General features: G+C 43.0%; 1 protein-coding gene across 3 annotated transcripts in view; it reads right to left on the bottom strand.

Annotated features, from left to right (window-relative positions):
- Positions 1–18,144, bottom strand: part of ADAM12 (ADAM metallopeptidase domain 12) — a 375,334-nt gene that overhangs the window by 16,976 nt on the left and 340,214 nt on the right. Inside the window, exons 17-21 of one of the 3 annotated variants that reach the window (XM_034931678.3) lie at positions 16,715–16,792; positions 13,715–13,823; positions 9,965–10,100; positions 8,942–9,050; positions 6,793–6,972 (exon numbers count right to left, since the gene is read on the bottom strand). In XM_034931678.3, the coding sequence (XP_034787569.2) occupies positions 6,793–6,972; positions 8,942–9,050; positions 9,965–10,100; positions 13,715–13,823; positions 16,715–16,792 (612 nt within the window). Of the gene's footprint in view, positions 1–6,792; positions 6,973–8,941; positions 9,051–9,964; positions 10,101–11,592; positions 12,921–13,714; positions 13,824–16,714; positions 16,793–18,144 lie in introns of those variants that run through there. The other 2 variants (XM_034931680.3, XM_034931679.3) reach the window with 2 other exon arrangements.

The raw sequence follows: 18,144 nt of genomic DNA on the forward strand, positions 1-18,144 counted from the left end.
CGTGCATGCATATGTTCACTGCGGCACTATTCACAATAGCAAAGACATGGAATCAACCTAAGTGCCCATCAGTGATATACTGGGTAAGAAAATGTGGTAAATATACACCATGGAATACTATGCAGCCATAAAAAGGAATGAGATCATGTCTTTTGCAGGGACATGGATGGAGCTGGAGGCCATTATCCTCAGCAAAGTAATGCAGGAACAGAAAACCAAATACCCCATGTTTTCACTTATTAAGTGGGAGCTGAATGATGAGAACACATGGACACAATGGGGCAGGGGGAGGAGTAGAGCATCAGGATGAATAGCTAATGGATGCCCAGCTTAATACCTGGGTGATGAGATCTGTGCAGCAAACCACCATGGCACATGTTTACCTATGTAACAAACCTGCACATCCTGCACATGTACCCCGATCTTAAATTTTCAAAATGGCAAAGATGAAAAGGCAGTTCATGAAAAAGAAAATCTTAAACCTGTGAAAAGGTATTTCATCTCACTATGAAGTATTTCCTATGAAGAAAAACATGGAGACCACTGTTTTTAACCTATCGATTGGCAAAGAGATGAAAAACCTCCGAACACACTGTGTTGGTGAGGAGCTGGATAATAGAATAGCTGAAACAACTCCTTTAAAGGCAGCTTCACTCAATCTATCAAATTTCTAAATGCATATGACTTTTGCACAGCAATTGTGCTTTCAGGAATTTATCCATCTTGGGCAAGATTATGCCTGTGTGACATAGCAAATGATTGAAAACAACCCATCTGGGAATCTGGAAGGGACAGGTTAAAGAAGTCATGGTATAGCTTCACAAATAACGATGTAGCCAGTGAAAAGAATGAAGCAGATGTATAAAACTAATAAGGAATAACCAAAGTAGAAGAAAGTACATAATGTGTTGCCATTTGAATTCAAAACAAGGATGTAAGATGAGTGACAGCAAGTTGACGGTTGCTGAAGTTGAGTGATGGGTAGATAGGGTTTCACTGTACTCTTCTCTCCAATTTTGAGTGTTTGAAAATTTCCATAATCTCTCCTAGCAGAGAGGTGGGTCGGGGGTAGAGCTGAGACTTTTCATTGTATTCCAAATTGCGTTTTATAAAAGCCTAGTAACAGTGACGATTGCTTCTGGGAAGGGAGACTGGTGACAGGTGTGAAGGAGACTGTTTTCCGAATGACCCTTTATACTGTTGAGATTTTTAATTATAGGCCTATATTACCTGTTAGCAAATGTAAAGGCTAAAATATCAGGCATCTGCTTTTTATGTAATTTTCATGTTTATAGTAACAAATAAGTGGGAAACAAATACCCCTTTGAACACTGTAATCACGTGAACAACTTCCCTTGAAAACGTGTTCTGAGAAGTTCCCTTCAGGGAGAGATCATGCTTCCGTGGATAACTGATACCCTTAAAGACATTTGATGTTTGTGTCTGATGAATAATTAGTATATGATGCCAAAGAAAGTTCAGCTAAAGTTTCTGCAAGTATTGGGTAGGTGGCAGGGAGAGTCCAAGACCTTGGTAGCTGTGTTTTAGATTTACAGGGGGAATGGACTCATTGTCATTAATCCATAACTGAGTGTGATGGCGCCATGGAGAATGACACTGTGACAACTGATTTTTTACTATTTTAAGTCCACATCAATTCAGCATATTTCCTACACATCTATTATGTTCGAGGGGCTGGACTTAGGTGTGCCTGGGATCAGTCTATGCCTTCAGAAGTAGGGCAGAGCTGGCATACTGGTAACTCCAGGCTACGGCAGCAGGTGATCAGAGGTCCTGGAGGGAGGACTGTGGAGAGGTTTAGGGGAGGGTGAGATCTGGAATGCAGGGAAAGGGCACAGAAGGACACTCACCAGCACCTTTACCAGTTATTAGCCTGTGCTTTGTGTGTAGCAACAGAAGCTCTCATAAAACTCAGTTTTCTTGTATTTCATCTTCTTTAGGAGAACATACTAACAAATGGGTCTTCTTTTTCTCATTACAAATTGGCATTTCTGATGAGCAAGGACCTAATCCCCAGATTTCTAGGCTCTGCAAGTGCAGGTTTCAATATCAGACACCCACAAAGGTCCGGAAGGGCACATGCCCTTATCCATTCGGAGCCAAATTCATTTTGTTGAACAGTTTGAAAGTTTGGACTTAACCTCTGAACTGGCCAGCACCTGATTGATCTACAATCGTGGCTTAAATTAATTGGCTTTGCTCACATCTGCATCCTGACCAGGCATTTGAAGGAGTAGCTGCTGTTTACCAGTAACAGCCCCAGCTCATCATTCATCACCTTTTATAAGGGTTTGAGGAGGAAGAGGAATTTGGACTTCCTTGTAATAGCTGCCACCGTCTTCCCATGGCAACTTAAACAAAGTAGCCTTTTCTTAGATGAGACTGTGCCAGACTGGTGAGTCTTGTGTTATAAAATATTATATGTTGCATATAATACAGACAGATAAAGGTTGTTGATTAGGAGAAATGTTGTGTTTTGACAGCATCACTGAACTTCAGATCTCCACCTCTGCAGAAAATGCATAGAGCCTTCTTTAAGATGCAGTGAACAGCTAGATGAATACACTGAATTATTTTTCCTCTAATATAGCTGATGGGATGAAAAGTTTGTTTCCTTGATCAAGACTGGGGAGTTAGGATGAGAAGCTTGAATTCCAAGGGTCCTTTTACCATGAAGGAAGTGGTACATTGCAAAGGTATGTTTGTGGACAAGAGGGTACATTCATTCTGCTCTCCTTCATTTATAAGTCAAACAGAACATTTATAGAAAATGAAATGGTTTCTATAAAGACCTAGCTTACAGTTTAAATGTGAGGTGGACCAAGATGGTGTTTGTGGTAGTGTTTTCTTCTGGAATGCTTAGTACATTGGGACAAATGAAGCAGGATTAGCTGTGTGTCACGTTGTCCTGGGCAGGGCATGAGGAACCCCAAAGTACAAAATGTCAGTGGATTCAATTTGTGCTGCCAAACGAGTCACCTCCAAATATTCTCCACACCTGCATGGAATTAATTCCCGTTCCCTATGTGTGATGGGAGAGAAATCACACACTTAATCTATATCATATGTCTTAGAAAAGTTCCAGACAGACACCAGCCTGGAGTGAGAAATGTGGATTTTTCAGTGACTGATGTTTAAAGGGTAACATTTCCTTAGTTTCATAAAACAGAATGAAGGACTTTTTCGGGCCTGCTTTAAAGGAAATCTTACAAGAGTCCCTGCTGGTGGAGAAAAAAACACCAGCAGTAGGAATACCTTCCTCTGATAACATGGTCTGTTAACCCCAGTTTGACATGGTACACAGGTGAGTTGCTTAAAAGAAATAAAGTTCAGGATGAGGGGTACATGGGAAAGGAGCTTCTCTGCTCTTTGGCTACCTGAAATGTGCACACAAAATACTAATATTGGTGCATTTTATGAGTTCATAGCTTCTGTCAGATTCTCAAGTCCACGCACCAGAAAAGTTTAGGGCATGCTCACCACCTTCCATGACTGCAAATCTAAAACAAATTAGAAAAACAAATGTAAAAGAACTATCAATAAACAGAAGAAATTATATATGGACTTTCCCTAATAATGAAATGGGAGTGGACTTTGCAAGCATGAAAGGAATGGGAAAATTCACAAAAGAAAAATTCAATATTCAAAACCAGAATTATTCTTATGCCAAAAAATCATAACTAAAATTACATTAAAATATTTTTAAAAGAAACTTATAAACCAAGAAGAAAACCTCTACCTCTCAAACAGAAATAAATAGGCAAAGGATAGGAAAAGACAAGTCACAGAACAAATACAGTGAACAGCAGTGGTATGCTTGAGCTGGCTGGTACTGGCTCATAACTGCCAGTTCCCTACTCCTCATTCAGTAATGTCACATTAGTAGCTTGAAACTGGCCACAATGGGAAGTTTTATACCAGAGAAATCAGCTGTAAATCAGAATTTTTTTTTAAAAGGGCCAGTTTGCCAGCATACCATTGGCTAATGGATACATAAAAAGTAGTTCAAGTGTACCAGTAATAAAAAAAATACAAGGAGAAATGAGGTCTGGACATAAAGTATGCTGGCTAGGGATCTCAGAACTCAAGGAACTACCCAATGGTGTGTTTGTGTGTGTGTGTGTTCTTTTATATATCTTGGCCTGGGCTCTGGATAGGCCCACAACTGGAAAAGCCTGCTATCTCGAGCCAAAAGACTAGAGAAAGAGCAGTCCAGAAATACAGAAGTGTTTTGACCATACCTGACCTTACTCCAGCTCAACACTTGAAAAAAGCCATGCCTCCCTCCTGCTCCTCACCAGGCATCATAGCCTAGAGACTGGCAGATCTCTACTTTCTATCACTTCTTGCAATAACATGCCACATCCCTTCCCTGGAACAGAGACTATGGGTAGAACTTTTAGTGGATTTCTCATCACCATGGAGTCCAGAAGGAAGGGGAACAACATTTTTTAAGTACTGAATGGAGAAAACAGTCAATGCAGAATTCTATATCCAGCAAAACTATCCTCTAGGAATAAATACATTCTCAGATAAAGGAAAATGAAGAGAATTTGTCACCTACAGATTTGCTTTAAAAAATGGCTAAAGAAAGTTTTTCAGACAGAAAATAATAAGCAAAGTTAAGTTTTAAAGATTATGTTTGGCTGAAAGCAAAATTACAACATCTGCAGTGACTCTCAGTACACATAAAGGTAATATTTAAGACATCTGTATTATAAAAGGAAGAGGAAAAGCGACCTAAAAGGTGATAGTTTCTGTATTCTACTTAAAGTGAAGAAATATTGACTAGTAGACTGTGATAAAGTAAGTACATATATACTGTAATCTTCAGAGCAGTGGTTTTCAATCAAGGGAGGTTATGCCTTTCAGAGGACATTTTGGCAATGTTTGGAAACATAATTACACATGTTACTTCCATCTAGTTGATAGAGGCCATGGATGCTGCTAAACATTCTACAATGCACAGGAAAACCCCACATAACAGAGTATTCAGTACAATATGTCAAAATGCTGAGGTTGAGAAACTGCCCTAGTGTAATCATACAAAAAAAATACAAAGATATATACTCAAAAACATAAATGCAGCTAAATCAATATGGAATACTAATCTACAGGAACACAGAAAAAGCACAATGAAACAAAAACCAGAGAGAACAAACAGAATAATATTAACATGGTAGACTTAAATCCAAACATATCAACAATTGCATTAAATATGAATGTTCTAAACACACCTATTAAAAGATAGTGACTGGCTAAATGGATGAAAAAATCTATATGCTGTCTACAAGAAACGCTTTTCAAATGTAATTCCATAGGTATGTTAAAAGGATGGAAAAATTCATACTTTGCTTTTCATGCTGTTTTTAGAAGTAACCATTTCTGTTTGCTGCAATCATGAATGATGTTTCCTATTGTGAAATATCATTCATGATTGCAAAAAGACAACACTAATACTAATCAAAATAAAACTGGAGTGGATATAATAATATCAGATAAAGTAGATTTTAGAACAAAGATTACCAGAGCTAAACAGAGACATGACATAATGATAAAAGGGTCACTTTACTAAGATGACACAACAATCCTAATTGTGTGTATCACAAACAACAGAGCTTCAAAATACATGAAGCAAAAACTGATGAACTCAAAGGAGACACAATTATAGTGGAAAAGTCCAACATCTCCTCTTGGTAACTGACAGAACTACTAGACAGCAACAAATTGAGATATTTTGTTGTATTTATCAAACTGGTAAAAGTTAAAATTTAGTGTTAGCAAAGTCATGGTGAGAAAGACAATAATAATGTGGGAACGCAAATGTATATGAGTTCTGAAAAAATATTTTTATATTATGAGGCTTAAAATGGTCATACAATCTTTCAACCCAATATTTTACTTTTAAGAATCTCTCCTAGGGGAATAAAGAGGTCCCAAGATTTACCTGTCTAGAACTTTCTAACAGCAAAAAATGATACATCAAAACATGCCCAATAATTTGCAAGTACTTAAACATTTATATTCAAGTATAGTGTTATTATTAAATAGGATTTTTAATGCCATTGTAAATGGGACTAATTTTTAAGGCAAAACAAAGCAGTATATAAAACTGTGTACAAATAAATTATGTTAAAATACACAATTATAAACAAAAAATATTAATAGCAGTGAAAAATTACCAGTGATTATCTCCTACTTATTTGCTTGTTTTCTCCTCCCTTCAAGTTTTCTATTGTGAAATATCATTCGTTATTGCAGCAAACAGAAATGGTTACTTCCAAAAACAGCATTAAAATGAGATGATATAAACAAACAATACAGTGCTAAGTTTGGTACGGAGACACTCTGTATATAGGTGGTATAATTCTTGTAAATAATTTTGAAATAAAATGATGAGAGAGTATAACTGATGCTTCTTAGGTGACCATCTGTCTTAGATTGCCTGTCTCTATTTTACTGTCCAGGCCTAATTATTACTAGTCCCTCTGCTATTCTCAATAGTGTCATCGTTTAGTTGCATGAGTGGTCTAACTATTCAAATACTTAAAAAATTATAACTAGTAAATTAAAATATATGACACTCTTATTATTATACTCCAGGCACCAAACTAACTGCTTTATGTGGATTATCTCATTTAACCATCTGAGTAGCTGAATTATCTCCATTTTACAGAGGCACCGAGAAGTTAAGCAACTTAGCTCACACATTAACAAGTAGCAGAATCTGGATTTGAACTACATCCTATCATATTAGTACTGAAAGCATACCTGGGCCTGCCTAAGTGCAGGGTTGGCTGGCAGGGGTCTGGCAGGGACGCTAGGTGCACGTGGAGCCCGGTGGAGGGGAGGAAGCACTCGCTGAGTTGACTGGGGCTGAGGGACATTCAGGCCGTTGAGGGGTCTGCTGATGTCAACATTCTGACACTGCAGCAATCTCCTGGGATTGTCCTGTACAGTCAAAGTAAAAAGCCATGCTATAGCGGGTTTCAAAAATATCGGTAATTCCTTAAGGAAAAAGCAGTGCTAACTCATCTGTTATAGCTGAAGGCCAAGGTGGGGTAAAGGAAAGAAATCAAGGATGTACACAAGAGGGGAATTATTTTTGTATTTATTTAAACTTCAAAATTCAAACAGAAGCATCACCTGCCTCCACCCCGCCAAATCTGGAATAGAAGGATCGATTTTTGTTTAGATTTTTAAAAACTGTTTAACAAATAGGTGCAAAGCCCTTGAAAAAGTACCAAGTATAAAGACACGGACCGAGATCTTAGGGAAGTTACAAAAGAGATGTGAAAATAAGATACAGTTTAATGTGTTCAAGGCTCAATGAGAACTGAGAAAACCACTGGGGAAAGGAGAGTTGCGGCTTCAGGAAGCCGGGGCTGAGGTTGGGGCTTGGAGTTGGAGACGTTCTCCCATATGGTAACCCTTGTTCTTAGAACAGGTGCTGCAGGGACCCTTATACCTCAGGCTTCTACCCCTTCCTTCCTCTCTTTCTAAAAACAGCTTAATTGAGGTATAGTTGACATAAAGTATACAACTTGGTCATTTTTGACGTGTTTACACCCATGAAACCCTCACAACAAACAAGTGGACAAATGAATGCATCCATCACCCCAAAGAGTTTTCTTGTCATTCTTCTCCCTTCCCTCTCCCTCCAATCATCAGTCTGCTTTCTGTCACTATCAGTTTGCATTTGTCAGAATTGTATAGAAGTGGGATCACAGAGTATGTACTCTGGCTTTTCTTCTTTTACTCAGAATAATTATCTAGAGATTCATCCTCAATGTTGTATACATCAATGGTTCATTCCGTTGTGCAAATATACCATTGTTTATCCTTTTACTGGTTGATGGATATTTGGATCGTTTCTAGTTTGGGGCTCTCAACAATAAGGCTGTGCTTTTTTTTTTTTTTAATAGAGCTGCATTTTTCTTTTTTACGAAAATGAAGATGTGCTTTTGGCTACCACACAAAGCCGTTCTTGCTTATGGTTCCACCTTTGGGGACGAGCAGGGGTAAAGCTTATTGGGAATGGCAGCCTCCTCCTTGGAGCCCCACCCTTTGCGTTTTTTGGATCAAGGGAGTTAAAACAGTTTATTGCCTACTGCATATGCAGCAATGATTTTTCAATCACTTATTTTTTTTGACACCAATCTTGTTCACTGTTATAATTTGGACTCTTGTTGACTAAGTTCAATATTCAAGAATTCTTGTGGGTACATCAGAAAAACTCGGTGGGGAAAAACTATTAGAATGAACTCTAGCTGTAATTCACCAGGGTAGCAAGAGGATTAAGAGACAGCAGGGAGCCGTGAGGTACTCTGGGTTAAGGATCCAGTTCTCTGAAACCACTGGGTTAAGGATCCAGTTCTCTGAAACCACTGGGTTAAGGATCCAGTTCTCTGAAACCACAGGGTGGACAGGGCTTCCTCAGCTCAGGGCTGGAGCAAAATGGTCAATTCTGAGAGCTCCATGTAACTTTTGAAAAATATTTTAAGAGTAACAGTGGGCTAAAGCAGCTCACCTAAAGCCAGGTGGTGGCATTTGGAAACCATGGTGGGGCTGGCATTGGGGGCTGGTGTCAGGAGCCAGCTCGGGCTGCAGACCCAGTGGGGCCCCAGAAATGTGGCTGGTCTGGGTGACTGAAGGGATCACAGCTCACACTATGCTGCACCATATCATGCAGGGGACACTGACTGCGCCAACAGGATCTAGGTGGGCTTCCACGGGGGCACCGTGGGGCCTCCCTCTGGCCCCAGATCACAGAGACCCTCCCTCAGAGCCTGTTGACCTAGTGAGGCTGACTCAGCATTTCACAGGCAGCGCCTCTAGGATCCCATTCTTATTCAGTCTTGTATTGAAAACCTCATGTCTGCATGTGTGCCCTGAGCACTCACATCTACTCAAGACTCACCTTCGGTGGGTAGGAATCTGGCGGCTTCCTCATCAGGCCTTTTCCAAGGTGGCCGAGGTGAGCCTGACAGGGTTGGAAGCCACGGGGTGGCCGGGAAGGGCGCACACACCTGCAACAGAATCCCATACCTGCTGACCAAGTGTGTTTCCCCTTCTCACTGACTTGACTTTTTACACTTTGCTCATAGTGGCACTCAAAAGATAGTTTACTTAACTCAGTGTGCTAAACATGCAAAGGAAAAATTACCTAATAATACTCTTAGGAGATTAAAAAATAAATACTGGTTTTTCCCTCAAAACCTCTATTTTGTCAAATTAGTTCTTACGCTCCATAGAAATGCAGTGTAGTGACACCTGGAAGATGATTTGTATGAAGCTGGCATTTCAGCGATAATGTCTTTGAATATATTTGGATCAAAAGCTACCCCATCTGATGAAAATATTTCAATGTCTCCATGTTGTATAAAAATTACTAATATAAGGGTGGGAGAAAACACATCAGTGGAATTTCCTGACACCCTGCTGGCTTATGTAATAAGCAGCACATTGTTGTTTGAAGGGAAGTAAAGGAGGCAGCTGATCTGGCAGAAATTTAAAACGAGAAACCCCCCAAAAAAGAACCAAGTCCCAGGTTTATGATCCAGAAAATCTGACCTTTGCTAAAAAAATGAAGTGAGAAGCAGTTTGCTGTACTTTTTCTGAGCCACCTTTTTTTTTTTTTTTTTTTTTGAGATGGAGTCTTGCTCTCTCGCCCAGGCTGGAGTGCAGTGGAGTGATCGTGACTCACTGCAAGCTCCGCCTCCCGGGTTCACGCCATTCTCGTGCCTCAGCCTCCCGAGTAGATGGAACTACAGGCACCCGCCACCGCGCCCGGCTGATTTTTTGTATTTTTAGTAGAGACGGGGTTTCACCGTGGTCTCGATCTCCTGACCTCGTGATCCGCCCGCCTCGGCCTCCCAAAGTGCTGGGATTACAGGCTTGAGCCACCATTTCTAGAACAGATGACAAGCTAAACCCAGGGTACCTTAGTTTTTCAATGGTGGTCTTCTTATTTGTAAACAGCAGTCGTATCAAGGTCTTCCTTTTGAGATAAACCACAAATCCGGCAGCAAGAAGACACAGGATGGTCACCAGAATTCCTATGGTTAAACCTTGGTTATCTGAAACAAAACACATGGGGCTCACAGAAGGAGGCAGTTACAATGAAATATGGGAGGTATCAAATTGTGACATTTATGGCAAAGTGAACTCTGAAGCAACAGAAATGAAGAGAGTACACCCGTGAGTGATGTACTAATAAACTGTCTTACTTCAGATGCCATGTTTGAGGTTCAATCTATGTTACCATCATTCATTTCTGAAAACTCTAGAACTTGCTAAACAGGAATATATAGTCGGGTAGGTGGGGTGATGGCCTGGACCACGCAGGTTCCCTGAGGCGTGACAACGGCACAGTGGACCATGGTAGCCACAGAAGGTAGCAGGGAGCCATCACTGAAACCTCACCGGAATCACAGCCATCCCCAGGCTCAAATGTTTCCAGTCCCCAGCACAGATTTGCCACTCCAAAGTGCTTTTCTTTACTCATTCTGTAGTTGGGTTCTGCTTTATCTTTTTTCGTGTTTTTAAAAAATGAATTGCTTTCTTGCTGGACATCTCAAAGTAGATAGTGAAAAAAGAGAAAGAAAACTCATTTAAATGAAACACCCATGGGTTTTGCTTTGTTATGTTGGGGACTTAAAAACACAGCCTTTGTGGGGGGAACCCTTTTCCTGGGAGGAAACTATTTTCTCTATGAAAACATCTTCTTTTCTATGACCTGCTGCCATTTTGTTTAATACAGTTAAGAGCCTCCTCAAGGGTAGGGAAAGGAAGGAAAAAAATCAAACCATCAGATTGGTTTCTTACAGTAGCTATGGTCAGTGGCTGTCTGGGAAGGACTCTAAATGCTCAGACTTAGAGGAGGTCTACCTGTGGTTTCAACTGGACAGTGAATTTTTAGAGGACAGGGATCTTGATTCATTTGTCTTCCCATCAGCAAGGATCAGGGTGTACTTCACATCAGGTAAGTGTGCAACAGTCCTTTCCGGCTGCTGGTGATTGCCGTGATGCAGTTACCTGGGCTCTCCTCGGCCCTGCCTCCCACCTGGACCCTCAGCTGGCTGTGGACCACTGCAGCAGCAGCTCCTACTCCAGGGAAAGAATGTCTTTCACACCTTCTTGGTTTCTGGACCCCATCCCCCACTAACAAGGCCTATCAGGGATGTGTCTTAGCCTAAGCAAGACAGCCAACAGATGACAGTCTTGACTTACTTGTTGGTGTTACTGGAAAAGCATTGCTTCTGGTTTCCTGGCCAAAATGTCACTCTTTTCAGACCCTTAGCAGTGATCACAGGGGGCTCTACCTAGAGTTCTGGTGTCTCATAACAAAGTTAAAGTTAATTTAAAAAGTGAACAGCAAAAATCTTGAACTATAATTTCTAGTTCCATAAAGTGAATCCATAAATCTTCAATACATCAATCTATGAAACTGAACATTTACAGGGCCCCCACACTGAACCTGCTGAACTCCCCAGGATTGCTCAAGCCAGAGGCCCGGGCAGTGACTGACTCCATTTCCCTCTTCCCCAGGACCAGCACGAGCACCGTGTCCTGTGTCCCCTCCTGTTGGCCCAGTCCGCACTCTAGAATCTGAGCCCAGGCCAGTCCACACTCCTCTAGATCTTCGCACAGCCAGCTATCTCGGCTTCAGAATGCATGTTTCCCTCGCCCCCTTCAGACCTCAACAGATGCAGGGTCCCCAGGAGCCTTCCTGACAATCCCCTGCCGCTCTGTGGTGGTTGCTCCCCTCCCATGATGCCCTCTCTCCCTGCAGTCATACCCCTCACTTATGCCATGTCATTCTTGCTTAATGTCTCTCCAGGACCCAGGAGAGTGGCTGGTGTGTGGCAGACACACAAGTACTTGTTTAATGAGCCTCTGAGCCATGGCCAGGCCAGGGAGCAGTGAGCCATGCTTGCTCATGGCCTGCCTTGATTTTATATATGTATGAACAGGGTGGAGGCAGCGGTATTTCAAATGCACTCTATTTTATGCAGTAATGGCCATGGGGGATGGAGTTAGGCTCTTACATTGTTTTCACTTTTTAACATTCTTGTTAAATGAAGGGTTGGTGACTCTGTGGGTTCCCTGGCTTTTTGCAAACCCTCAAACCTGAGTACTGCTGGTCACGCATGTCCACAGCAAAGAGCCAGAGTTCACCGCCCTTTCTCCTGCCTTCTTCTCCAGTTTGTTTCAATGCCATTCAGTTTGCTTGGATGGAGATGGAATGGGTGGCAGGGTCTCTGATAAATTAAAAACTAAAACCCTGCTATTTTCATATAATAAATGCTAAAAGCCATATCAGAGCATTAAGTTGCAGCCAGAGACCAGTCATCAGGGCTGCCGAGGCTGAGGTATCATTGGGGAAAGGGGACACTGGGCCCAACCCTTGCTTCTCCCCCACTGCTGTGGAGGCTCAGTGAAAGGCCAGACTTTTGAGTCCTCTTCCTCCTTGCTGCAGGGCTGGGGCCTGCTAGAGTGGTAACCTGCTACTCTCTCAGGAGTAGCACTGAAGCATGTCCATGTTTTAGCATGTCCATGTTTTAGGAGAAGCTCAACCAGGAACTCGCTGCCCTTCCTTGCACTGTTTCTGCAGACGTGCCTGGTAGGCTGGACTTCCCCTCCTGAGCCCCGAGAACTGTGTTGTGTCTGTTGTCATGGAAACGATGGCAAAGCCACAGAGTCAATGCTGCCAGTCACAGGAGGCCTTGGGGACGCGTGACCTCCTCTGCAGCAGCACTGGTCACGGTCTCCATGTCATGGGAGGGCTCAGATGAGTGTCAGTGAGGCAGTAGACGCATGCTTCTGCGATCCCACGGGCTCCTGGCCCTGGCTGCGCTCCCTGTTGGACTCTGCAGCTTCCTGCCTTGCTTCTTTCCCTCGAAAAGAGGCATCATTTAGACTTGCCCCTGAATTGCCCAATAAGAACTCAGAGAAAACAGCACCACACCAGTAAACCATTTCTAAAGGTCATCCGAGGAGAAATGGCCACGAGTTCAAGCACAGCTGCTACTAAGAGCTTCTTGGGGGACGGGCAGACCTGTGTGTAAATCTTAGCGAGATCACATTAGGCAAAATACTTAACTTCCCTGAGCCTCAGGTCCTAGGTATGTGAGAAAAGAATCATACCACCTTCTTCAGAGTTGTATAAGGAGGGGATGACATCGTGGGCATAAAATGCACCACACAGCACCTGCACACATCATTCCATATGCAGAAGCTGTTGCAGTGACTCCCACTGCTGCCGTGACTGTCACCTTTACTAAGAGGTGGGTGTCTTTCCAGTAAGATTTTTAAAAGGCATTAAACTTCACACCTTGTCACCCTACCACACAGATGTCGGCCTTTACAAAGTACTTTGATACAGTGATGAAATTCATACCCATTCAGCAGTTCGCTACAGAAATGACCTTAGTTAAGAAAAGTGTCGCAGGCTAAGGAACTGGCAAACTCAGCCACTCAGTCAAAGCAGAGAGCAAGGAGCCTCAGAGAAGATCGGGCAGGGATGAGAGGGGCATCTGGAAACTGCGGGAGACCCTAGGCTGTGTAGACCCATGTGGGGTCCCCACTGGGTTTCTTGTTGGCTCTACCTGCACCCACGCTGACAGCTGGCGAGCCCACCCGCCCCCAGGTGCTCAGCCTCCTCCCACCGGGATGCAGGGGCTTCACTGACCTGCTTGCCGGATGGGGCCGCTGTCTGTGCTTCCTCCAAAGCCAAACTTGTCACAGAAGGGAGGTGCCCAGTGGGCCTCGCAGTGGCAGTTCTTCCTGTTGTTGCACACCTTTCAGGGCAGAGGGGAGGGACGTGGGGTTAGGGCATATGCTCTATGCATCACCACAGCAGAAGCAAGGGGGCCATGGTCAGAGCCCTCCCAACACTGACACAGCCAGACTCAGCACACGCCATGGTGCGAATAAGCCCAAAGCCGGCACTACACACCACACAGGTGCGACCAAACCTGAGGCTGTGAAGACGCATCATCTGCCTATTAGTGGCTGTAAAGAGAGTGATGAAGATTATTTGGGTTCATCAGCTTGCCTCCCCCACCCACCTCACTTCCTTCTCCATCTCCCCATCTTCCTTTTTCAATCCGGAAAACTGACCATGAGGAGAAGCCCCCTCAGCAGTGAGGAGGGACCGTGCTTTGGGGCTACAGACCCAGAGCCCTGGGGCACCGCGGGACCTGACAGATGCTTGGAGCATCCCTGTCTCCTTCAGACAGAAGGCTCAGAGAGGCTGGTGACTGCCGGGTCCCACGCCAGGCTGGGGTCCGAGGCAGGCCCCCTGTTTCCTGAGCAAAGGAATCCTGTTTCCTGCAATCCTAGCAGGGTGCATGGGATTTCCACCAGTACTTCCTGAAGCCTGTCCCCGTGTGTCCTTCCTGCAATGCCTGCCTCCTTCTTGCAGAGGTTCCCAGTGGCTGTTCCCTGGCTCCCAGTCACGCACCAGGGTGCGAATCCAACAGTGGATTCTTTTCATTGTGAAATAAGAGAATGGTTCTGGCACGGCGGGAAAGGGAGACCAAGAAAGCCCGAGGAGGCTGTGCTTCACCCTTGTTGGGCCCAGCTCATAGACCACAGCATTCCATGCAGGGGCCAGCAGCCCCTGCCCACCTGGTTACCAAGGGCTACTGATGGCGGCCACTCCCAAGCCTGTCCATGCTGGTTGGACTCACTATTGTGCCAGATGTAACTAACTGAAAGTACATGATCCAATGGAAGATGACCATGAAGATGATATATATTTAATATATTTTTTTCTATGAAAATTAGGTTGTCAAGTCCAGGCACGGTGGCTCATGCCTGTAATCCCAGCAAGTGGGAGGCCAAGGTGGGCAGATCACTTGAGGCCAGGAGTTCGAGACCAGCCTAGCCAACGTGGTGAAACTCTGTCTTTATAAAGATAAAAAAAAAAGTTAAAAAAAATTAGGTTGAATCCTTTGGGAACACTGGATTAAAAAAGAGAAATCACTAAAAGAATTTCTGAAAAATTAGGAATGAGTGGGACTACTGCACAATGATTGGGAAGAGCTGCAGAGGACAAGGAGGAGGCTGTTCTTGGATGCTGTTGAGTGTCTAAGGTTCCCCTCCACAAAAAGAAACGAACTAGAAGTTGTTGATGATGCATTTTTGGGTGGTTTATATCAGGAAGTCGATGCACAATGACATTCAGTAAATCAATCCTAAAGGCCTCAGCCCGCCATCAAAATATGGCTGCCGGATATACACTTTCATATTTTAAGGCAAAATAAAATGAGTAGAGTATATGTCTCCCATGTAATGCTTTCCTGCTTCAACCGACTTGTTTTGATGAATCAACCACCTACCCTCATTGCTTCAGATAAGAAGGCCGACTGTCAAGATAGGCTTTAATAAGTTAGAAAGTAGACTGCTATAAAGCAGAAATTGAGTAGAATTAGTCAGCACGTGGCAGAGCCTATGTCGAATGTAAGTGTCTTGCCTGTCCCCTCAAAGATGCTGCTGTGGATGTACTAGCCCCAGATTCATGCCTGCCCCTCATGGCTTCTCTCTGCAACTTGTGGTCATGCGCCTTGTTTTAAAACCCACAGGAAGGTGCTGCCGGGAGCCTGCCCTTTTTAGGGTGGGACTGTGGCCAAGCTACCCTTCAGCAAGGCTGGGTAGGCTCCACCTACCCAGCAAATGTGGGCCTCTCCGCTCCCATGTGTGGATAGGGCCGAGGGGTATTGGAAAGGGAGTGGTCCAGGGTCCTCAACCAGCTTGCAGCTTGCCGGCCATATTACCTTGGGCACACCATCCCCCCAGCTCAGGGCCTGGCTTCTTCAGTAAAATAATAGGACTGGACTTGATCATCTCTTAACAGCCATCAGAAAATAATCTATGATTCAATGAAGACATAAGAAGATTCCATTCTATATTGGGAGTTAGCTAACCTTACCATCAACACACCCATCTGAGGTGACACTGTGATCCTTTATGGTTCCAGCATGATGGTAATTTACAACCCCCTCCCCCCATGCACCCCATAATTCTGTGTAAGAATCATTGGCAAGTGTCTACAAGTTTTAAAATAAAGAATTTGGAGCATGATTTCTTTAGGAAAGGTTTCAGGAAAACAAATGAAACTCTGGTGTGGTTAATCAAGACTAATATGATTCCATTGGAAATAAGCCCATCAAGAAAAATAAATTATGTTTTCAGCAATTAGAGTCCTCTTCTACCCTAAAGGTTCTCTGAACTAAAATAACAGCCTTCTTTAGTTGAAACCCATTGTGTGTGATTTCAAGAACATGTGTTTAATATGATCTGTTGTCCTTGTTTTAATTCCTTTTGGAAATAGTTCAGACACTGGTTCTGAATGTTGGTAGTAAGAGGAACAGCACAGTTTGAAATGTTAATGTGAAACTCTTCATGAAGGAAGGTTGCTTTTCAAATTACTTTGAACAACAAAAATCTTTTTTAAAATCATAGAATGTTAATTTAAAAGGTAATTACAGCTCAATCTGATTTTCTTTGTTAAATAAAAGTCACATGAAAAGGTCAAAAGAAATGAATATCTTTAGAAGAAAATATTGCAAACACACTAACTGCTCTATTTAAAAAATGCTATGGATTGCAAAACCTTTTACAAATGAATGAATTATTACTTAACTTGTTATGGGCTGGCTGTAAAAGGGCAGCTCAGCCTACTCACCCCTCTGCCGTGGCACTGCATTGCACACTCATGAACCCCAAAGACACTAATATTTTGACATTGACGATTCAGGCAGATCTGTAGGAGGAGGAAAACACAGCAAATCTCTTAGTATTTCTCCAACCCCTCCAGCATGCATACATACCTGTATTCAAACAAAAAGCAAGCAAAAGAAAGCTTGGAGAAGACCCAACCTTGTCTCAGTTAATACGGATACAGCATAACAATACATTTTATACTGGACTCAGGCATGGATCTTATTGCCTGACTCCTCCAAACTCAGCACATTTTGAGACTAAGTTCAATGTCAACACTATTAAATTATTTTGCATTTTATGGCTTTTAATATAACTTTCAGTTGATCCTAAAATTATAACTGATTTTCTTATGAGTTTTGTTTGGAGCTTGTAAAGAAATCTATGTATTGCAGTATTTTTTTCTTCCATTAAAAGATACAGGAGAGGGCGAGGTTGGGCGCGGTGGCTCACTCCTGTAATACCAGCACTTTGGGAGGCCGAAGTAGGCAGAACATGAGGTCAGGAGATCGAGACTCTCCTGGAAAACATGGTGAAACCCTGTCTCTACTGAAAATACAAAAATTAGCTGGGTGTGGTGGCACGTGCCTGTAATTCCAGCTTCTTGGGAGGCCAAGGCAGGAGAATCGCTTGAACCAGGGAGTTGGAGGTTGCAGTGAGCCGAGATCGTGCTACTGCACTCCAGTCTGGCGACAGAGAGAGATTCCGTCTCAAAAAAAAAAAAAAAAAAAAAAAAAAAAAAAGATATAGGAGAGGGTGAGACAGATTACTCCTTATCCCAGGGCCTGGACAGACATAGATGGAGACTCCAAGAATCCAGGGTTGAAGAGTCTTTTAAGGGAGAGATTGAAATATGGGAACTTTTTCCAGATACTGACTGACAAGTAATATCATCAATGACATAAACCATCAGCAACGAGGCTCAGCAGAGGAAAACAGACAGCTCCTTGAATTTATCAAGCTGTTGTAGTGGTAGGCATTTGGTAAATGATACTGGGCTGGCTGAAAGAATTCAGCCTCATTTCAAATGTGCACAATATACTCCAGACTCAAGGGATGCAGCCCTTTATCTCCTATAAGATTTTACAAATCAGTGGAGTCAAAGGAAAAAGAGTCTAATGTTCAAATGGCAGAAGAATTTTTAATCAAGTAGAGCCTTCCTATTGAGGAGGTCACCATCCGACCCCAACAGCTCATATAAGGGCAAGAGGCATAGCCTCTGGGAGAAGCGCGGGCCCAAGCAGCACTGAGGGATTCCCACTCTGTGGGTGCGAATCCTGGCCGAGGGGATGGTCACATTCCAGCTGATAAAAGAACCTGTCCTGGATCACAGTGAACACAGCAGAACCCTCATGGGAATCACTGCGGATCCCTGAGCCCTCAGAGAACCAAGGT

This window comes from Pan paniscus, chromosome 8 (assembly GCF_029289425.2).
Source record: "Pan paniscus chromosome 8, NHGRI_mPanPan1-v2.0_pri, whole genome shotgun sequence".
NCBI lineage: Eukaryota > Metazoa > Chordata > Mammalia > Primates > Hominidae > Pan > Pan paniscus.